Below are 24,713 nucleotides of genomic sequence, written 5' to 3' on the forward strand. Positions count from 1 at the left end.
GATAAAGATATCTACTTTTCAAAAATTCAAAATAAATAAAAATGAATATAACAGTAAAATTTATAGTTGTCATATTTCATAAAAGTAGCTGAATATCACGCATAAGCAAATTTATATTTATAAATTCAATCACATTCCTAAATAGTTTAAAAAAAATATTTCTAAGTAATGAATATTTTTTATACATAAAGTTTAATATAAACAACATATTTGCTTTTTAAGTAAAAATCAATTTTGTTTTTTTTTCAAATAATACATTTTTCTGATTTTTATACTTTAATTTTGCTGTATAAAATTTTTTTTATATATGTTTAACAAGTTATATTGAAAACTTATAAGTGCACAGAAATTTTCGTACATACTCGTACATATACATGCACATATAACGCTTATATAAAATTAAAAATTCTCAATATGGTGATTTTAAATACAAATCTCTTATGTAGCGAATTTTTTGCCTATAAATAAATCAAAATGACAACGATATCGGCAAACAATAGTCAAAATAATAATTTTTAAATTTCATAGAGCTTGCGGTGTTTTTAAAACACGAATTTTTGTGCCAACTGGGATCACATGTTTGCCCGACTGACTGACTAACCGACTAATTTGCTTGCGACACCGAGTCTACCAACAGCAGCAGAGCACACACTAACACTAACAGTTAGAACTGTACATATTTTGCTTACACCCACCAGCGCCTTCACCTTGTCCATGCAATTACTCGCTGGTTTGGATGGTATTATTCTCTTATGATTTCAGTGCCCATTTTAAATTATTTTTGCCTGCTGTTTTGTTGTTGTTCTTAGTACCTTTTTTGTTCTTGTAAATTTTCTATGTGCGGGCAGCTTATTTTCCGCCGGTTTTTCTATTACTATTTATTTTTAAATATGCTAAAATTTAATTACATTCGACACAAGCAAGCACACTGGCGAATGCAGCCATGCATGTGTGCTTGTATGTGTGCAGCGTATACCTTCGTGTACGTGCTTTCAAGGTTACACGCGGCCAAACACCACACAGCTGAGCATTATTTCTAAATGTCAGCAATCGCCGCCAACTCAGCGGCCACTACACATACGCTCACACACACATATCCATACTTCTACATATAAATATTTATATATGTACTCATATAGAGTAATAGACTTGAAGAACATTAAAGATTGACAAAGGCTAGCACTCGGACTTAAGTATAACTATATTTTGCCACAGCGTTTTCAAAGCAAATAAAATCGTTGTTGTTGCAGTCGAACAGTAAGCAGAAGTTTTCGTTGGCAGAAATGAAATGAGCGCAACTAAATTTAAACTTAATTTTGGTATAGTGGAAAAACTTGCCAAACTTTATTTGCATTGCTTCATGAATTTATGCACTCACACATACATACATACACTTGTACCCAGATTAGAGCCTATTTAGATCCGCCTGGGCAGCATGTGCACGGTGGCACAAATAAAAGTGAAATTTTATTTATGTAGCACTAAGTGAGAAATTTTTTAAAATGCGCAGCCATGATCCTCTAGGCAGCTTAGCCATTTTCTTGCCACTAAAAGTTGATTAATGGAGCGCAAAAATTGTTATTGCTGCAAAATTCGGCAATAATACTACAAGAGCGTTGACTGCAAAAAGTCTTTTGATAAATGTTTTAAATTTTTTCTTAATTACCGAAAATTGTATGTATTGTAATTGACTTAAGCAGAATCTGTTTTCCAATGCTCAGAAGTAGATATTCCGCAGCAACAAAATGGTAAAGAAGATGAAAAGTAATTATTTGCTTGTCGTGAAATAAATCACAAATGGCTTACAAATACGTAAATACTTTCAAGTTCAAGACCCCAAAAACATATCACCACATACACATATGTATGTACACGGTATCATATACCTTAAATGTAGTATCGATTTTGTGTATCAATTGAAAAGTTGTATACTCTTATTATTAATGGCGAGTAGCAATTTACCGGCGTTTTCATTTGAATAGTTGATCAACAGGCCAGTGTAGTAGGCTTTGAATATGGGGAAAACCATTGGAAAAGGAAGTTAAATCATGTAGATATCCATTTCTCTATAAATATGATTAAACTAATATTTATAATTGCCACATTTGTGCGTAAACGTTATATTCTTATGAGTTTATCAACTAAGATCAGCAGCCATACGCAATACAAATTCATATTATGTTATCCGGGGATAGTAGACTGACAACCAGCCACTTCACATAACATGGATTACATTAACTTTATCCCTAGTATTGCCAAATGGGTGACTGAAAACAATGTGTTACATATATTATATATACATATATACCTAAAATATCACGATGACTACAATTAGGGCTTTTAAGGAACATATTTATTTTGCTTTCTTCTGAAGTAAAAATTAATTTTCTGTTTTGTTAATAAATATAATATATATTCTGGATAAGAAATATGCCTCCACCTTACCCAAAAAAGAGACTGAAGTAAACACATTAAGGTTCGAATTTTGGTGGTTCTTTCCAAATCCACGGTTGTGTGGGTTCTATCGACATAGGACTTATAAGAATTTAGAATCTGCAATTCTCTAGAGCCTCTTCCAGTGAAATAGAGCATAAAACTGAACTTTCTCTTTGATACAATTTTTCTATATGTGATCTTCTTCAGTTAAGGTCCATTGTAAGGTCCCAAATGATAGACATTTTACATTTCACCAATTTTATCTCAAATAATTTCAATCTATTTTTAAAATTACATATTTTATCATAATGGTGGAGGTGGAGGCAGTTCGCAGCAATTATTTTCATATTCTCGGAAAAACGGCGCAATTTGTGACTTTAGAGGGAAATTAATAAAAGTCGACGCGCATAAGTGGAAATTTAATGCAAAGCTCAAAGCAAAACGAGCATATGAATGCGTATATGTTTTGTTGGTTTGTATGAATGTGCGAGTATATACATCGCCTGCTTAGATAAATGACAATGAAGTCATCATGTGGCGACGACATGCGCATATAATGAAACGCATTAGCACGTGTAGCTGAGCGGCTACGTGCCGCTGCGGATATACAAAGCGAAAACAAAATCTCAAACAAATAATAAAATGTAAATTTCACGCTGACAATGATAAAAGTGCATCTCCATTGCATTAATTCAGCATATGAATTTCTCGAAGAGCAGGCACACATTTACAATAACAATATAAATCAACAACAAAAACAAAAACAAATAGAGAAACGCTCCGCGCTGAACACCTCCAATGGAAATCTATAATTGGCATTTGCGTTTGAGTGTCAATCATACGCCGCGCATGCCCGCCGTAGAACCAGCGGCAGCACCGCCATACATAGCCAGCCATTATGCATTCATATAAACGTGTGTATTTGCATTGGCTTTGAGGTACTTAATCGCCCTGCAAGGCGCATTAAGCGAAGCTTCATTGAAGTGACGGTCACAGCTGTGAAGGCCGCCGTCAGCGTCGTCGTCGCCCCCACCGCCAAAGCCAAGTCGACAAATGCCGCTCAAATGGCTTCAAATTCTTCTGCAATTTTTCGCTCATGTATGGCACACGTGTATTAGTATGTGAATGCATAGTTTCGAACGCCCGCATGCCAACAAAAAACTGACACACCACCAATCTTACATATGTATATATGTATATGCAACTAGCGCATATTCAATATTAAGTAAATATTGTATATGGTATATGCAATTAGACGCACATACATCCACACATGTTGTTGTGCCCATTTTTATGTTGTTATTGAATCGCATTCGCGTTCGCATTCGAAAAGTCGGAAAATAAAATATTCAACGTATCTATGCCAAGTACACAATTTTCATGTTCAAGGTGACAAAAATCAGCACAAACAAATAGCGAGGCAACTATGCAATGAAACATGTTCATATTGCTATGCACACACTCGCGCACTTATCCACACAATAGAATACATCGATTGTATGTATGTAAGCGCGCGGCTCACCACAAATGCCGGTATATTCGCTACTGCCACTGGGCGGAGTGCGGCGGCGTATGGTGACGCGCTGCCTGTCAGTTGTTTGGTTTAAATAAAAATTAATTGCAGTAAATGCATTGCAGGCGCATCATTGTCGATCTGCCCCTCGACCAGCAAACCCCCACGCGGACCCACACAGCTGTTTGTTTGTTACGCGCGTGTAGCGCACCGCTTCCGCGCTACACACTTCTCAATGCATCAGCACCGCCTCTAGCGCAAATCTAATGCAACCGCTAACGCGCCTCACCGCGCCCTCTATAAAACAGCAATTGCGCGTTGGTGTCGTCGTTGTGCTGTTGTCATTGTTGCTGCGTTTTGTTTTTGCCATTAGTTGGCAATTGTTCTTGTGAGTTGCACATAACTTGGCAACGTTCTCTAAAAGTGTTCGCTTTGAACGCGCGCACGTGTGTTAATATGTGTAAGTTTGACACGGATGCGCTCACCGATCTGCTCACTTTCCGTCATTTTATTTTGTTATTCTAGTCGATTTTTTCAACTTCTACTCTATGTTCTCACGATCTGCTATGAACTATAATATTTTAAATATCCATATTTACCATTGAGCAATTCCACTGTTGCTTTGAGTTTGAACTACCCCAAAACCGATGTAAAATAGCACTAAAACGTACCAGTTATATACAGTGAGGGCCTGTTAGTGGCTCACATAATAAAAACTCCAACTTCAGCAGATTGTTTCTTAAATTTGGTGTTCTATTTGCTTAGTGGCAATATCATCCACTATTGGATCAATGTCATTTTGTAGTTTAAGTCAGTTAATTCCTTTCAATTTGTCATTTTACTTTGATTTTTTTATTGATAAAAATGTCAACTAAATAAATAGTCCAGCGACACAAAACATGCCATATATACTATGTACAAGCTTAGCCTGAGTAAGTCGCAGTAAAAAGGCATCGCTTTAATCATATACGTATTTATGTATGAAGGCGGATCAACTGCACTATAAAATACTACTACTACTAAGTGACTCATAGTCTAATATATAAACTTGTTTTAATAAAGCAAATCGATAATTGTCATTACAGTCAGTCTTGATTTTTCAGTCACACCAAATGTCTCAATAATTCCTGGATATCCATAAAATGCAAAATACGCAATATTTTTCCATACATACCTATCTTACATATGTATGTCGATTAACTGCAAATGTGGTCTTATTATCAATATTCAAATGCAATTGCTACATATGCAAGTGATAAATGAAGAAAAACTGAATGCGAATAATTTATGCAAAACCAAAGCTCAAGAACATGGAACATTAATAATATTCTCATCCGTCTGGTACAATTATTTATAAAGACAATCAATTTTAACTAATGTGATTATGAACAGTTGCAAATCAAAGAATTCAATTTTTTATGCGAAAATGTTCAAAAACTTATGCATATTCTCTAAACACACTGGAAATGTCCACAGAAATATTTAAAATGGCGAATATTTTAAGCTGACTAACGCTAACTTAGTCAATTACCAAATTGCCTAATCGAATATATATTTCAAACAATCCCTTAATTTAGTAAATTAGCAAATTGTATAACCGAATAATAATTTAGTCAATCAGCAAGTAAGGCTAATCTAATATATAATATAATACAGTTCCGAAAATGTGCTCGCTTAATTTGTGAACTGAAACAAACCTATCCATTTGAACTCAATGCATGTGTGGGGTTCCGTGTATATCTATTGTATATATATTATATTGATTTTTTTTATGTTAAAAACAATTATTGAACCCTAGTACATAACTATTTGCTGATTCACGCTTTATGCAAAGCTTTCTCCTCGTAAAAGCCTTGTTAGCTATGTAAAAACCGGTTAAAATAATTATATATAACAAATAAAGTGAGAAAATATTGCTGCACCATCACAACTAACTACAACAACTTTTCATGCCGAAAGCCAAGCTCTATAATTTAAGAACTTTCAACAAAGGTGGTGCTGTTTAAGTCCCAAATATGAATATTAAAATAAATTTACATTTCACAATGTTAACACCTGCCGTTTAAATTCTTATTTGCAATTTCAATGGTTTACCTAATAACGTAACAACCATAACAACTACAAACCCATTTACAGCGCAGCCGCCTACACGCTTTGAAAAAAAAGTAGAAAATATAGTTCAAATCACTAATTAAACAAGTGAGTAATAAGTAATCATACCTACTGAGATTGAAACGAACAGCAATTGATTGACAATTATAGAGCAATGATTATGCAATATATAATCATAGGAACATATATCATTTATATATGTGTTATGCGACTATGTATGTGTATTATATTATATATATATATATATATGTATGTATGTATATATATATTTAAATATATACATTAAATAGCAAAATTTAGAGGCAACTATATTTTAGCGCCCGATTTAAGCGCAATATATACGCTATATACGAGTATGCATATATATATGGTATATATTATATATAATATATACATACGAGTATATATATGTTTTGCATGCACATACATAGCGGCAAATCAAAGCTAAATTTCATCACTTAAAGTGCCACAATTGTCTATTTTTTTTGAAAAAATCACAGAAATTCATTCAAACTGCTTAACTGCTTTCTGAAAATACTAAACATCACAAAAACAAAAACAATAGCAATAGAACTCATCAAAACATTTTAAGCTTTATTGCAAAGCTCTTTTGAAATGAGCGCTGTACGTTGCAGCTGAACAAAAAAAACATGAAATTTGTTGCACGCGTGCAATTTGCACACATTTGTTGGCACAAAACTACAGCATATTAATATCCATCTGTGTGTGTGTTGTGCTTGAGAATAATGGCGACGGCACCGATGTGGGATGAAGTGCAACCACAGTCCAAGGGTCGCAGCGCTTACAGTTGCATATACATATACTATATACTCTATCATTTATTTGCGTTTGTTTGTAGGTGGGCAATGCAACTGCAATGCCTTTTATGCCACAGCTGGTGCATTGTTTCTGTTTTTTTTCACTTATTTTTGCTTTGCGCTTTATATGTATATTGGAATTTTTTTGCATTTATTCGCGTTTTTATTTTTATGCGGATCAAAGTCAACCGCAAAAAAACCAGCAGCAACCCCTAGAACCGTCATTTATACATATATCTCTCGTACATATGTATACGCTTGGCAATTAACTGCCGGCCGGCCGGCGAAAATTTGCTGTGCAAAGCTTCGACTAAATCGGGCGCTTCGCTAGCTGTAACGCCGATTGCATACGCTTATAACTGCACTTATTTGCCCAGATCTCTGGGCGCCAACTATACAAGCTAGCTGAGCGCGCCAATACGAGAGAGCGCACGCGCTAGTATGTGAGCGAATGTATAAGTTGTGTGCTTTTTGCAAAGTTTACATCCCCGGTGGACGCTGCGCTGCGGGCGAAAGGGCAAAGAGATCGATGGCACGTGTACGACAATGTTTTCACTGGTTGTTTTGCCAGCGCGTGCAACTACGAATGTATGTGTATGCACGCTTTGGTGGCTTTCGTGTCAGCACATTTCATATATTTGTGTTATTTCACTCTATTTGTGCTGCAATTCTGTTCGCACAGCTTTAAGTGCATATACATAATGCTGATATGTATTTGTATATGTATTTACTTTGCAATAACTAAAATACGTATGTGTATATTGCAGTGTTGCATAAACAATTAATCTGTATGTGCATTTATACGTTTTATGTCAAACTAATTTGAACAGGAAGTACAGCAACCACCGAATGCATAAAATTGCAAAAAATGTAACCGTTGACGCCACCGCTGAGTCGTCCAAACGCGGCGTATGAGTAACATTTATGTCGCATGCAAGTTTAAGTGAGGACTCCTGCATACGAATGTATGTGTGCGCGTGTGCAACACATATTAAATGAATATGCAAATTTCTGCAGTTTCTTTAGTGGAAACGGCACTTGTAACCACACGGTTTTCGTTACCGCGTAAAGAAAGTTATAAAACGCGGGCTTACTCACAAGTAGCCATTGAAAAGTTCATGAGCGCATTGAAGGCCAAATAAACCATAAGTGCCGCGTATAAATTGCGGCGAAAGAGCTAGTGGTGGCGCTGCAAAGCCACAGTCAATTCGGCATAGAAAATCACCAATCCAGGCGCGTTAACTAAAATCAAAGCTTTAACAGCAAGAGCTGTACTAAGATGAAAAATGCATTATATATGCAGGAATGTCGTAAATATAAAGCTTAACATTTTATGATTTAAATGCAAGCAAATATTTTTATATTTTTAAATATTTTAAGAAAATTCTACACTGAACGCTTGTGGCACCACACCACACTTTTCGTATTGATATTCCACATCTTTTCACCTATGCTTACATATTTTGGTTGTGCTCGAATTGTGGCCGCATACAACGCTTAACATTGACAGCGCCATTGCCTTCACTGCCACGGCCGCGCCGTCTTAACGCTGTTGCGGGCAACAGAGTGTGTTCGGCAGCTACCCGTCTTTGTCGATATCGATGAATGCCAAGCATATTTATGATGTGCGGACGCCATTACTGGCACCCAGCGTTGCGTGTAATTCGTTGAAGATACAAGGTTGCATTTGCATTCAGCAGCGCTGGCATTGAGCTGGGAATTTGCTTATATGCGCTGATATATAAGTATGGTACTCATGCAACCCGTACATGCTTAAATATATATTATATATATAGATACGTGCACAGTAAAAATAACTTCCGTCAGCCTAGTGCCAACAATAATTTTCAAAAACTAAATTTTCCATTTTTTCATTTTCTGTTTTATTTTGCCACTACCAAGGCGTGAGCCAACACAATTCACCTTAAAATATTACAACATGCTGTAAAGTATTTCGCACTTTCTAAGCGCGCTGACAGGCGAGCGTTTGCGCCGCCGTAAAAACCACAGCATTTTGCACTAAAATAATCTTCCTTCATTTATCGTTATTTATTTATTCGCTGCCAAGTTTGATTGCACTTGAAATTTGTTGGTAAACAAAAGAATCGATCGGCCGCCACTAACGAACCAGCGCGCCGACAACAGCGTTCTTTTCGTATGATGTAAGCCACCTCAACGCTGGGTAAACAAAAAGGCCGCCGTCGGTGCACAGCGCTCGCCACTACATTACAACCAATACACAGATATCGTGCACAATTTGCTGGCGTTGTTTTCAATTGCCATATCTAGCACTTATCTGTCGATCGTGCGAATGAACGGCCGCGCGAGTGGTTTTCCGTACTGTGTTGCGTAATTCAATGGCAATGCGCATATACACAAGAGTGTGTGTGTATACATAGTAATCGTTGCAATTATTTTTACATGATAGCAAATAGAAAAATAAAATATAATAAATGAGGAAATCTGTGAAATTGGTTGGAATGTTATGTATTCATATTAAATATGTTGTTTTTGTGGCGAACATTTGCACGCCAATTCCACTGAATTAACAAATCACCACTCGTTGCTTGGAAAATGTTGTAACTCACAAATTTTATGAGAACTATGTGTGTATTTAGTAAACACAATGTTTTTTAAATATGTTGGCAATCGCTTGTAACACAGTATTTGGAAAGCAAAATTATTCGAAACATTAACGATGACATTACGGCTGCGGACACATGTTGATTCACTTTGCTCAATTTTAGAACATTAAATTTATTTTATTATTTTCATAAGAGAAATTGAAATAGGTTTTTTGCTGTTTGAAGATTTTTAGAATTTTAAAAAATATTTATATTGATAAAATTTTAGTAAATAATTTCAAAAATGAGCAGCTTCTTGGGGTGAAATAGACGTGTTAAAAATTTCAATCCGATATCTCAAAAACTGGCGTGTATATGTATATACTTCATAGGGGCTCCGACGTTTCTATGGGTGCTACAAACTTCGTGGCAAACTAATATCCCCGGTTCAGGGTTTAAGTAATATATACTTACAAATTTTAATGATTAATAATCAGTAGAAATTAGTTATTGATGAATTAAATTTTTATAAAAAAATCTGACTTACTTATTTAAAACTCGAAACTATTTACATGGTATAGTATGTATACATTACCATACATACATATGTAGATACCTATTTATATATATTATATACATATACATATATACATACTTATGACACATTAGCCTCGATAAATATTACACAGAGACTGAAAGGCGCTCATCACTTTTGGCCGACTGACTGATTGCCAATCGCTTGCGAGAAAATTTAAATATTATTTTTATGAAATATGCAATTAACAACAATAACAAAGAACGTCAACGAAAACATGTAGTTTGTGGCTGCTTATGGAAAAGAACTGTGATATTCAAATGAAGCAACGCCACCTAATTCACTACTTCGCTGTCATTGTGGAATTAATTAGCCAACTCGCATCGTTAATTATCCAAACGAATGAATTTCGCCTTTGTTTCTGCGCCCAGCCCACCCGCGCACCTTTCGCGGAATTATTAATATCACGAAAATGCAAATGTGGCAGGCAACAAGGGTGACGGGCGAACGAAACACGCTGCCTGCAGCTGCTTAGCATTTGATTTGAGCGGTGATTAGCTACATTTTGTTGCAGCAAAAAAAAAAAAGAACAGGAAAAAATAATAACAATAGAAGTTTTCGATTCCGAATTCAAGGTAGTGGCACCTGGAGCATTACAAATGGATGAACTAAGCGAGCAAAGTAGTAAAATGAAGTCAGTGGGTTAGCGCGTCGCTTAACTAATGCGAAAGCACACTAATAAAAATAGTAATGACCACAGCGTGCAACGCCCATAAAACAAATTAAGTGTAAAGTATTGCGTAAAATGCGAGGAAAATGACGTTTAGTGCAAAAGCATACACACATACACACAAGTAAAACATTCGTAGTAAAGTAAAGTAAAAGTTAGTTTAATTAAGTTGGCAAAAAGAAAACATGTAACGGAAAGCGAAAAGCGAAAAGCTGACTTTAATTGCTGTTGTCAATTTGAAATATTCTAAGTAGTTAGCTCCCTTAGTGAAATTGCACAGAAAACTCGCAACTGTGTGTATACACAAAGGAAAGCTCATATACAGTAACGGGGCGTTGCAACGATTTTCAAGGTCAACGCAGCGAAAGTGTCGCATTTGCCCTCGCTACCCCACACCCGCAATTTTCTGGGAATTCAACACATACACGGACACAGCAGTACCATTACACAAAAACAAAGTACCATTACACAGCAAGCGCTCACATATTGCAGTGTAGCGACCGCAGAGCGCTAAAATCAATATGCAGCAGCATTTTCTTGCGGCGAATTCCATGCAGCGAAATGTTACTCATACGCATCGCATTGCTATTGTAGCCGCTGTGGCGGCACCAAGAATACTTTATTAGATGCCAAGACTGAGTATTTAACTGGGTCGCCAGTGCTTTCAATTTGGGGTACTCTATTCTATATGTGTGGAAAAGCTGCTGTCAACCACAGTGCGCTCAATTCGCCGCAACGCTGGGTTTCCCGCGCTACCATATTTGTGTATAAATAAAATGCCGGTAACTGCTGGGCCTCTTTGCATTGTGGGAAAATGTTGAAACGTTGCCAACTGCATTTTACCTTATTATTATTGCTCGTCGTAATGCATACAAACTATTTCTCGCTCGACCATAGACTGCTCTGAGATTCTGATTTTTGGTTAACAGAGCTTTTTACCGTATCTAACGCTTACTGCGCAGGTCCGCAAAGGGCGCAGAAAATGTGAAATCACCGTTGTAATATTATATATGTATATGCTATGTTAGCTTTGTGAGTAAAGATAATGGGGGTCATGCTCTATAATTTGCCATTATTTTAATGCGAAACTTTAATTACTTCGAATTATGCTGAAAGTTTACCTTAAATTAAAGCCTTACTTATAATTTTAGTATACACTTATTTAAAAAAAGTAGTAATAAATAATGTGCATGCAACATTTACTTGAAAAGAATGGTATATGTGTGGGCATGCAGACTAAAAGTGATTTTCAATTTTTAATAGACGATAATAATAATATATAATTATCGTTTATATAATACATTGAGCAGCAATATATGAAAAAAATTGTTAGATCCGACTACTATAGCATATAGCTGCCATATAAATGAAGAGTATTATAGCCTCAGTGTCATAGAACTTAAAATTAGATGATGGATGGAATAGTCCCCGGAAAGGTTTTATGTAATGATGCGGTAATATGCTAGTAACTGTACATTAATAATCTTATACAAACAAAAAATTACAAACCTTCAATAAACAATGCCGTAAGCATTGTTTATCATGCAGAATATACATATTTATAGAGGAAATTCTTTAAATATTACATAAAAATACTTTTTAACAATAAAAATATGATGCTGTATTACTATGTATCTATAACGCAATATTTTTTTTTTTTATATAGTTACTGTTAGCTATATTTGTATAATTGCCTGTTAAAATATGTAAAGAATATAATTATAAAAAATAATTAAAAATTTATGTTTTTTTAAATGCTCTTCTTTTCTAAAACCTAAAAAATAGTTAGCATAAATTTACTCATATCAATATTTTCCTTTGTATTTTCAGGTGAGTAAATATATATTTCGACATAAAACAAATTGGCTTTATACTCAAGTAAGTAATTAAAAATTGTCAATAAAATAAACAAAAGAAATGTACAATAAACAATTTCTATCTCCGTTACATATATATTAAAATTTCCCTAAAAATACTGTGCAATATGTTTGTCCCACCGATTGCGGCATTATTATCTAATCGTACGGGCACTTCAAATTATCTACATAAGTAGACAAAGGCTATTCAAGTGCTGACCAACTCGCATATGTGTCTATATGTATGCATAATAAATTGCGATAAATGAAACCAACTCAAACAAGTGCAAAAGTCAGACACACCGTTACCCAGAAATCTAAATTAATCTCAAATGAAAGTAAAACAAATTGGTATAATTAAATAAATCATGTGCTTGCTGTGTCGACAATGGCAACTTTCAATTTCACACACAAATACAATAAATATAAACAATTTAAATAAAATAAAGGAAATCAAAGAATCCGCTAAAACATACATAAATACATACAGACACAGCAAAAGTATACGAGTATCAAATGAGCGCATTGGCCAAGTAGAAAATAAGCCACACGTCATCATCCACAAACCGTCATCAAACAAGCTGATGAAATTAAATAAAATAATGAACAGGAAAAAAATATGTCTAGAATATTTAGGAAATATAAAAAAAAAAATTAATAAAAATAAATGTTTCCTTTTTTTTTAATATATTAATGTTTTCCCCATATTTTTTTCTACTTTTTTTTAAGAATTTTTTTTTAGCATTTTTTTACTTATATTTTTTTCTACTTTTTTCCAATTTGTTTTAATTTCTTTAATTTTCTTTCACCTTTGCTTTAAATTATGCTACTATTATGCCCTAGATAAACAATGCCGTAAGCAAGCGTGTAAAACTTTTACACTTATACGAAAACCTTCATATAAGATAATCATCATGCTGAGCTGTACGCCCACCGCATGCACATCATATATTGTACATAGCTATCTATGCCTTGTTGCACCTCAAGCTAATGTCATTGCCATTGCCAATGCCAATGCCAAAATCATTAACACATATACATGCCGAACTCATATCGCTTGCCCAAATTCTACACATTCATACACATTCGGTGCGGTCTTATAGTCACAAAGTGTTTTATAATTTGACTTTCCTTTTTCGTTTCAAACTACTGTTTATGTGTGCAAAATGTCTAACAGAATCGCTGCGCTAGAAATTTATTGTTTGTTTGCAACATTCTTGCTAAAAAAAATACTATATGCATAAATATATAGGATGTTATTCATGCGCGTTGTAGATATTTTCAGCTACGCGGTTAGCGTCATCAACACCAGCGTCCGAATCGCACTCGCTTACTAATTCAGTCACCTATTTTATTTGAATTCCGTTGACGAGCAAAAAACTTGACCTTGTACTAGGTTGATTGCATTCTAGCGGTCAATGGCATCAACGCGCTGCGAGCCGCTGAGCACCGCGCCCGCCCCAGGCCGCCAATACCGGCACCTTTGCTGTATGCGCGTTGACGTAGACGTTTTGTCGCGAGCGGCTAGATTGGCAAATAAGTGCGCGCGCGCACCCCTTTCCCCACACACAAACAAACATGCATGTATAAGGCATGTATGTGAGAAGTATTTAAGTAAGTTTATATACAATGTGAGACGCGGCAGTAGTGGGCGCAGCGATCGTAAAACTTTCATAAAAACATATGCACACACATATAAGTATGTGCGCACTCCTACGGCAGGATTATAATATATACAAATGTTCATATATATATATATATAATTGGATTCATAAATATTTAAAACTCACTACTCACTTAAAAAATTTTAAATTAAGCTAAACAACAATTCTAGCAGCAGCAATGCGCGCAAATAGATAGATACTCGGCGACGCCAAGCGCTCACCACTACACACCAAAATTAATGCAGATCATGTCGACGCCTTTAACCTAAGCAATTCTTATAAGCGTGTTCTAGAAATTTATACATAGTCACTCATACATACATATAGTTCCTATGTGCATGGTAGTCGCTTTGACGCCTCCAACCCCTTTTGGGGCAACCGCTGCTTAAGCAACTGATATGCCAAAATAACTAATCATGCTCGTGCATTCGCTCGGAATCTTGCATACTGCAGCTATTCGCAAGTCACGCCTGTGGATATGTAGAAAATTTATGCTGGGCTTTCCAATTCAAAACATAAAAGTTCTGGTTTTTCCACAAAACTAATTTTTGCTGCCTGTTTTTTGTTTTGTTTGTATACCCTGAACAGGGTATATTAAGTATCCCACAAAATTTGTAGCACCCAGAAGGAAACTTCGGGAACCCTATAAAATATTTACATTCAAGTGAATGATCAGGATGATGATTTCTGTCTGTATATATACAAACTAGTCCCTCAGTTTTTAAGCTATTGATCAGAAATTTTGCACTTGTCCTTTCCTCACTAAGAAACTGCTTATTTTTCGAGACGGCCGACATCGAACCACTATAGCATATAGCTGCCATACAAACTGAATAATCGGAATCACGTGCTTGTAAGGGAAACTTTTTTACTCGATGAGGTAGCTTCACGAAATTTTGCATGAATCATTTTTTGGGACAGTAATGCAATCTCTGAAGAAATTGTATAGAACGGATCACTATAGCATATAGCTGCTATATTAATTGAACGATCGGAATAAAGTGCTTGCATGGAAAACTTTTTTATTAGACGAGGTATCTTTACGAAACTGCTACGGTGCTGCGGGGCACCCGAAGTAACCTTTTTTTTTGTTTTTGCTTTCGAACATTAAACGAGCGTAAGCGAAAAGAAGCGAGCGTAACTAATAATTTTCCAAAGAGGTTTCAAATTAGTTATTTAACGTATTCAATGTACAAGTATTTTATAATCCCAAGTGATGTTTGGAAATCAAAATATAACGCTAGTTTTATAAATTATTTCAAAGAACACTATTACAACTTTGCTATTTACATATAAACAGTCATCGATTCGCCATTTCTCTGCGCGCTATACTGACCTTACAAAAGTTGTAATATTGGCAATTTAAAAACAAACAAAAAATGTTTATAAAAAAATCTTAAATATTAATTTATTGATTTTAAGAGAACCCGCTAAAAAGTGTAATTCAATACTTGTTTTCGTGAAATCTCATTTTTTAATAATCTGAACTTTGTACTTTCAACCTATTGAATCAGTGTGACCAAACATACATGTGTATGTAATTTTTGACAGTTCTTTTTTAGTCTTTTTTAGTGCCAGTCTGTTTGAATAGCTAGTATAGTTTGTTCGATTCGTTACTCTCTAACGCCTGGTGAACTGTTGTTAATTTAGCATTTTTTACCACTGTGCACTACTTTCGTCTGCAGGTCTTCGTTTGTCTAAACCAGCGATGCTAAATAAAAAATACAATCATATATATAATTATTAATGAATACATGTATGTATGTATATATAATTAAATACGTGTGTTAAAATTCTCCTTCCAAGTAAAACTGGCTAAGTCTCTTCCAGCTAGATGTATATATGTATACATATGCAAAATCCAAAATGCGTATAATAATGCAAATAGGTCTACACGCAAACATACATAGTTATCACTACATACACACATACATATATGTAGATGCAAATATTTTTTCACACTGTACACCTAAACGAAAGCTCTTCAACAAGCAAACGTGTGACGTGACGATCGATGGAATCGCCGGTCCAACTCTTCTTGACACATGAATTGACAATCGCGGCACTTACGAACTGTACACAGATCTTTACCTACATATGTCTGTATGTACTACATGAATGTAGGGAAGCAAACACTCCAGCTTATTTAAATTTAGCTTTGGAGAACAGCTGGTGTAATGCGCCTATGACCAAGCCACACCTTCCAAAAAGTCGTATCATTTGATCTGTACGATATACCATACATACATACATAGAAATATACAGATATTCCACACTTATCTGTCTTACGTATTTCTTCGTAATTTATTCCCGTTTCGTATTTGTACTTTTGCGCACACATATACTTACAAACACTTCATCGCTCCTTATTCTCACTTGGCGCTCTTTATTTTGCGATGTCTTCCAAAAATTATTGCTCACGAAAATCTGCATATAACGGTATAAGCGTAGCGACTTTTTTATTTTCTCTGATTTTATAACCGCTTGTCCTCATTGTTGTAGTTGCTGCTTATCACTTTCTTGACGTCGTTGTCGCCGTTTTGTAAACAAATTGCCTTCGTAAATCTCAATGGCCTCATCACGTTCTTTTCACGCATTGTGTTTGAGTAAAAATTATGCTGCTTTTGTTGTCTGTTTTTTTAAGTTGTTTGTTTTTCACGAAATCATTCGAAAAAATTGCAAATTGCAAATAAATAAATATCAATATATAATATATACCATATATATTTTTTTGGAATGCGTTTTACTTATGCTTTCAATGTAGCTTAAAAAATATTTTTAAATAACTTAAGAGGATTCTATGGTATACAGAAACATGCCTAAAGAAGTTTTTTAAGCTTTCATCTGCACTGTTGTGCTGTTGTTGTTGCTGGTTGATTGTCACCGGCCGGTGTAATCGACCGATACATATTTATTTCATACATACATACATATATGTATATATTAGCACAACAGCCACTACATATGCAAATCCAAACGGAAATTTTAAGCCTTTCTTACAAACAAACTGCAAGCTCAACCAAATTAATTTTTAAAAATGCAATATCGAAGTCGCACTCACCTTTACATTTTTGCATATTCACTTTAAGATATACAAGTACATGATGTAAAAACGTATATATACATGCGTAAGTGTTGTGTATGTATGTTGTTGTTTAAGCTGAATTCGTTGCCTTTTTGGAAAAAATTTATTTCCTGCGCAATTTAAATGCATATCAGGCATATAATTGTTCTCATTACCGTATTTTATTGTTCCTACTTGGGTCATGCATTACACACCTAAACATACAAACACATATACACATATACACATTATTATACGTAAATACGACTGGAGTGATTATGAAATTAATACAGGCGAACCAGTGGTTGGGCATTATTCATCCACAGATTCGCCAATGCGGTCAATGAAATGTTTTGTTGTTTTTATTTTATGCCGTTGGCTTTACAACGCTTAAGGTCAGTAAATCTGTTAAGGCACCGGTGTTACATTTTACAATGCAAATTTTCGAGTCTAAATATGCTTTTTATCCGCTGAGATTATTAAAGTGCATACATGAGTTGTTTTTGTAGTTAAGGTCGCCACAGTAAACTTATTAATGCGTTTTTATAGGTCATGGTTTTCTGGTGAAGATTTATTTATAATAAACTCAATTTAAATTAAATCAAAAAATTCAAAAAAAAGCCTGAGACTTCCTTTTCTTAATATTATGTACCAGAAAAATATGAATATTATTTTTAATGCTAATATTAAAATTAATTAGAGTTCTAACAATAATTGAAAAAGTTTCGCATTAAAATTTAACACACCATAAATAAAATAACTGGCAGAATGAAATATAGAATAACAGGCGATTACTTTAATCCGGTATTGCCATACCCTTTGGAATTGCACTCAAATGCCTGCAAATTTCGTAACCAGAACTCTAAAGCTCTATGCTTAAAAAAAAAGAAAAATATATGCTCTGTTAAAATTTAAAGATCGTTTGGCCTCAATTTCATAACAAAAACCCCGAGTTTTATTATAATAGAACACCAGCTTAAGCGCAATTTGGCTTCATTTCTGATTTTGAGTCCCATTGCATAGTTGCAACTCTAATTTATTCTAATTAAAAACGCTTTTAAATTCTGATTAGTTATATGCTTCGATGACATCATGTCAATGCAAAGCACCAAGAATAAAAAATAAATAAAACGCAGTGTTAAGCAGCATGCAGCCGAAATTCGTCATTATTGTTAATAAACTTTGCTAATTTGGCAAATAATTAAATGCGCTGACCTGCCAAAGGTGTTGTGTATGTGTGCGTGTTTGTATACATATATAATATGTGCTTTGTTGCTACCGCTTTGTGTGTTTTACTTTGCGTTATTTACTTTTTTACTGGTTTCTTTTGTAACTTACTATTTCTTTGATTTATTATCTGTCTTTTTCTCCAATTTACAATGCATAATTTATCAGTATCGCGAGGCAATGTATTTTTTGATTTTAATTCTTATTATTATTATACCCTGAACGGGTTATATTAAGTTTGCCACGCAGTTTGTAACACCCAGAAGCAAACTTCGGTGACCCTAGAGTTGATTAAGCCATATCCGTCTGTCCATCTATCTGTCTGTATATATGCAAACTAGTCCCTCAGTTTTTAAGCTATCGATCTGAAATTTTGCACCTGTCCTTTTCTCACTAAGAAATTGCTTATTTTTCGTGGCGGCCGATATCGGACCACCATAGCATATAGCTGCCATACAAACTGAACAATCGGAATAAAGTGCTTGCATGGAATACTTTTTCAATTGACGAGGTATCTTTACGAAATTAGGCACGAGTTATTGTTTAAGACAACAATGTATTCTCCAAAGAAATTGTTCAGATCAGATCACTATATCATATAGCTGCCATACAAATTTGACGATTGGAACCAAGTTCTTCTTAAGAGCCTTTATATTTGTGAAGGGTATTGCAACCGAAGTTAACGTTTTTTCTTGTTTTTTTTATTAACTTGAATTATATTTACTTGGTCTTCCTCTTTCTTGTTAGCTACCTACATGAGGGCGTTTGTGTTGTTGCTGTTGGTGTTGACTCTTTATTGTTTGGTTTTGTTGCCCATTTCCAAAGCATATTATTACTAAGCATTTATTTTGCTTGCATTTGCATGCGTTCACCAGGCAGCATGAGTGGGCTGGTGCCTAAGCACCTTCTTTCCTACATACTTGTACATACATCGTATGTACATGCTCACTCACTTAAATAAATTTTTCGAATGAATAATTTGGCAATGAATTTGGCAAATCTACTGGCCTTGAACGTTTTGCAATCGGCCAAATTATGCGCGACCGCAAGTACCCAGCAGAAGAAAACAAAATGCGCACAGCTTTCACGCGCTACCAACGGGCGATCAGCAACAACAACGGGTTTATCTGCGGATATGACGTAGCACATTTTTTCTATGCTAACTTGCACACCTTCTATTCGTGAGTATTTGTGTGTTCGCCTCGGCATTCGCGGCCAATCGACAATGCAAGCGAACAACAGCGAAATAATCAATTATCACATTTCCTATGATGAAATGTATTTTTCGAAACACATAATAATTTTTACCTACCAAAATGGCCACAACTGCATTTCATAAGTTGTCAAGAGCTCTCCAAATTGCCGCAAAAAATTACTACCCGTTTCATGTTAGTAAGAGAGCCACTTAAGAACTGACTGAGATATGAACAACGAGCGGCATTTCAGAAAATTATTAAACGAAACTCAAAACTCTGACATTATGTAACCATACCACAAACTATAAATTTGCATCAAATCATTCCTAGTTATTTTTTGCCATTCAAAAATTTTTTTTTAATTAAGACATACTTGTATCCGTCCGTATTTATAAAATAGCATAAGTCAGCTTAACCACAGCGTCGTATTTTCATTTCTGGTAAAAATCCGTGAATATGCTTCATTTCTTCTTTATCGCAATTCGTTGCTTCCGGTTCCAAGCTACTGTTTCATATAAACAATTATATCAAATCACAAATAACTTGATCAAAATGAATAAAATTGTCGCCATTTACTTGGCTTAATTGGCTTAAGTTTTTTTAATATACAAAATTTATTTATATTAATTTTATGCATTTTAAGCCATTCACACACTTTCTTTCCTGCATAATTGATTAGTCGCACTTGAATTGATTTTCGTATTAAATTGTTTTTAGTAATTTTTATTATTCCACCCAACCTTTTGCAATTAACGCCCATCGATCATCAATTCGATATGCAGCTACTGTCTTGCCGTTGGATGGAGAAGGCAATATTTTTTGCATTGACGTTGGCATGATAATGCACACAAAAGACAATTAAGCAGCAAAACGGAAAGTAAACCGTCATTTTTTTTTTTAATATCTTTAATTTTTTTCTTATATCAATTCACAATTTAAAGCATGAAGTGAATTAAATAGAAAAAAGCGAAACAAAAAATATTTTTTTAATTGATAGTAAAAAAAAATTTAAAAAAACATTATATGAAATAAGTTATTATTTTTAGTATATATCTTTTTAAAATTAAATTCGAATAAATTGATTTATATTTCTAAACATTATATCATAATGAAATAGAAAGTAGTAAAATACACTGTTAAATAATTAAATATTTGTTTAGGTAATATTTTTTAAATCATATTAAAGGAAATTAGAAATATTTCACACAAACATAAATAAAATTAATAAAAATAATAATTAATTTTGAATGTTATTCATCAAGAGGTAGAAAAATTCAACAACAACATATTAGCTATACAATAACTAAAATAATATCAACAATAATAAACATTGCTTTAACGGCCTTGAACATTTCGTGAAAAAATTCATCGCACAATGCCATTTGGAAGCGGTTAATTTACGCCCGCCAACAACAGTTGGCGTGTCAGCCGCGAAACAAACAAAATGACAAAATCAAAATAACAAACAAATAAACAGCGTAGACAAGAAATTCAAGTAAAACGCGAAGATGCGCAGGAGAAGCTGATAAACATTTTGTTGCTTTTTAATTGGTCAAATTATGAAAGGAAAGTGGCAGAGCAAAGCAACACAAAGGCAATGACTAACTCTTAACAATAGCTAATTTGTGAACATAAACAAAAACCAGAAACATACATTCAGACAAATAATACAATTAAAAAAAATTTTTGTTTGGAAATAGGAGTTAAAAAACGCCATTTAATCATAAGCAAATTAAGATGACTGAAAAGAATAAATAAATAGAAAATAATGCACATTTAAAAAATAAAATAAAATAGATAAAAAAAAAAATTAAAATAAAAATAATAATAAATAACTCAAAGTACGTGTACATATGTATGTATATGTTATATGGATGTATAAACAAAGCATATGTATAAAAACAAATAAATACAGAAAAGAATAAAATAATGAAAAGCCAAAAAAAAATATATAAATAAATTTAAACATACGAAAATGTTATGAAATATTGGAATTTTAAAATATTTATATTAATTTATTAGCGTGTATGTATTAAATATAATAATAATAGAATATATAAATGTATTAAAAACCAAATTAAAAATTATAAAACAAAAAAGTGTATAAAAAATTTAATGATTAAAAATATGTAAGCAACCAAATATATAAAAACAAATTAATTTTTTAAATTCAAATTAACTAAGAAAAAATAAATAAATATAAAACATGTAAGGAAGGGTTAAGTTCGGGTGTAACCGAATATTTAAAACTCTTGCAACTTGCAAGGAACAAAGGCGGAGGAACAACTTCAGGTTTTGACAAAACTTTATGTCAAACTAAGGAAAAAATCGTCGTGATTTCATTCATTTTAGGAAAGAGGATACACCGTTATTAGAAAAATATTCTTTCTGAATTTCGCTAAGATTTTTACATATTGGCCGATAGATGCGGCATAAAGTGAATTGGAGGTTCGAAAATATTAATGTTAAGTATATACTTGTAAGTATATTCAAACCAAATCTTAAAAGTCCCTTTTTTGTCATCCAGGCTGTGAAATTTAACGCCTGTGGCTCATTTATTCAGCAAGTTATAGTACTTTTAGTAGTTTTCAAAACAACCGTAATATGGTTAGTGGGCGTAGTTATTATCCGATTTTACTCATTTTCGTAAAGTTAGAAGCGGTGATAAAATCACTTCTTCTCTGCAGGTAAGGCTTTCCTAAGCGGTTTGGAAGATATGTAGATTAAACCATATAGGGGGCGGAACCACACCCACTTCAAAGAAATGTTAAGACCACAGATGTCCTTGAAGTTTTCGTTTAGTAGAGTTTTGTGGGCTTGGCACTGGTCCGAATACCAACCTCCTTGGGTGCCCACTCAAGTTCCATTTTCGCGCACAATACACAAATACATCCCTACATACAAAAAATAATAATTAAGCAAAATTTCCACTTTCCAATTAACGTGCACTAATTTTAAATGAATTATTCCATATGTTTTTGCGGTTTATGCTGAGTCAAGCGGTTTCAATTGTCAATGTTCCAGCGGCAACCCTGCTGCTACATTGCGAACTCTTCCGATACTTCGTTCGCTGCAATTAAACTTGCGGCTAACCAAGCCAATGTCATTCGGCGAACATTCGCACGAAATAATTAAAACATACACACACACCCATGTACAAAAACTTAATGAAAAATTGCGAATTATATTAAAAAATAATTGTGTGTGCAACAACATCCGCTTTTTATTTTACAATTTAAGCTGGTTATTAATAATTAACAAACAGCGATAAAAGCCATAACAATAACATTTTACATTCTAAGCAATTTTAACATTTTCGTTTTTTTTTTTTTTGTTTGTTTTTGCTGTTGTTTTAGTTTTGGCTTACGGCCAATTGTGGCTGCAGCTAAACTGCACTGCGCGCTCTCAGCGCGCAAAAGATTTATGACTGATCAAGTTGCCGCACTCCCTGTGTACATGTATATTTTATTCTTCCATTCAATGCCATAAATACACTAGCTAAAAGCTTTAATTAATTTAGACAAGTTTATTTTGACATGAAAACGTCAAATCATCGCCTCATAATTCCATCAACACCGTTCCTGTGATTTTATGTTGCAGTTAAAAATTAATGACACAACAAGCAACATTTACTAACAGCTCCACACACAGCCAACAATACTTAGTAAAAAGTTTGCTTCAGATCCTCGAGAGCAACTACGCTTTAGCAATGAGCCGAACTGCATTATGGATTGTGAAAAATGTTAATCCCAAATACGACATTAAATAACAAAAAAGTCTTTTATCCCAAAAACCGGATTCAAAATTCAATTTATTATATATTTATTGAAAATTTAAATTTCAAACTATAAATCAAAAATTTTTTGATTAAAAATTTCGCAGTCCGAAAAAAAATTAATACAACGTACTTTCTTGTAGAAGTTAACTAAAAAAATCCGAATAGCCGCCATTAGCTTAAGTCGACTTTAACTTCTACAAAATATTGCCGCAAATATTTTCAATGCTATTATTTTCATTAACAAATTAAGTTGTGTGTTAATTATATTGCTATTAGTTTCCCATATCGCTCTATAATCGTATGTACATATTTGCTTAAAAAATTATCTACCCACAAAGGATTTAAAACGCTTACATATGTACGCATTGCGCTAACACGATTTTTAAGTGTCTCAAATGTTGTTCTTTTTGTTGCACGATCCGGCTATGAAACATTTATTTGACAATCGTACAGTCTGTGGAAATACTATAAGTCCAGTAAACATATTTAACTTATCAAATGCCATTCACTTAAGCAGCTTAGCACTGTGAATTGCTGCTGCCCCCTCCACGCTTCACCACTTGTTATGCCTGCCCTGCACTGACACACCTTATTCAAGTTCGTTTGGGGAATGCTATTTTTTACATGTTTCCATTAATATTTTTATTTTGAGTATTATTTGTTTTGTGTGCCTGCACCTGCAAGAGCGTTAAAACCTAATTTCACGCTTGCGAAAATTTAATTATAAGATCGTTTTACGTTTGATTATTTAATTAGTTACCCGAATTTTGTTATATTGAATACATTGAATATCTTTAAGGAAATAAGTATACTTTATTTGTTATTTGTTGAAAGCACATTTATACCCTGAACAGTATATATGAGGAAAAGTATATATTATATATTAGTGATCAGCGTCATTGAGTTGATTTAGCCATGTTTATTGAAAACTATATTATTTGCAAAGATATCTTCGGCATGGTTAATTATCTACGGCAACGTTACCGTATCTTAAAAAAATTTTCCAAATCCGACCACTATATCATATAGTTGCCATACAACCTGTACGATTAAAATCAAGTTCTTGTATGGAAACTTCTTTATTTGTGAAGAGTGTTCTAGCTTCAGTACAGCCTAAGTTAACGTTTTTCTTGTTTTTTATTCCAGTTTAATAATTTACCAAAACTGATCTCCAAAAATAATTTTTACTCGTTCTGTAATCTTTTTGTTTTGAAATATTT

At 33.9% G+C, this 24,713-nt stretch overlaps 1 protein-coding gene across 4 annotated transcripts in view; it reads left to right on the forward strand.

The window, feature by feature from the left end:
* The window catches only part of Glut4EF (Glucose transporter 4 enhancer factor), a 250,590-nt gene that overhangs the window by 175,343 nt on the left and 50,534 nt on the right, over positions 1–24,713 (forward strand). For 2 of the 4 annotated variants that reach the window (XM_070106639.1, XM_070106642.1), the window contains one exon: positions 12,539–12,586. The exons of the other annotated variants lie outside the window; for them this stretch is intronic. In XM_070106639.1, coding sequence (XP_069962740.1) covers positions 12,539–12,586 — 48 coding nt within the window. The remainder of the gene's footprint in view (positions 1–12,538; positions 12,587–24,713) is intronic. 4 annotated transcript variants of the gene reach the window in all.

The sequence above is a fragment of the Bactrocera oleae genome, chromosome 2 (genome assembly GCF_042242935.1).
Source record: "Bactrocera oleae isolate idBacOlea1 chromosome 2, idBacOlea1, whole genome shotgun sequence".
Classification (NCBI taxonomy): Eukaryota; Metazoa; Arthropoda; class Insecta; order Diptera; family Tephritidae; genus Bactrocera; species Bactrocera oleae.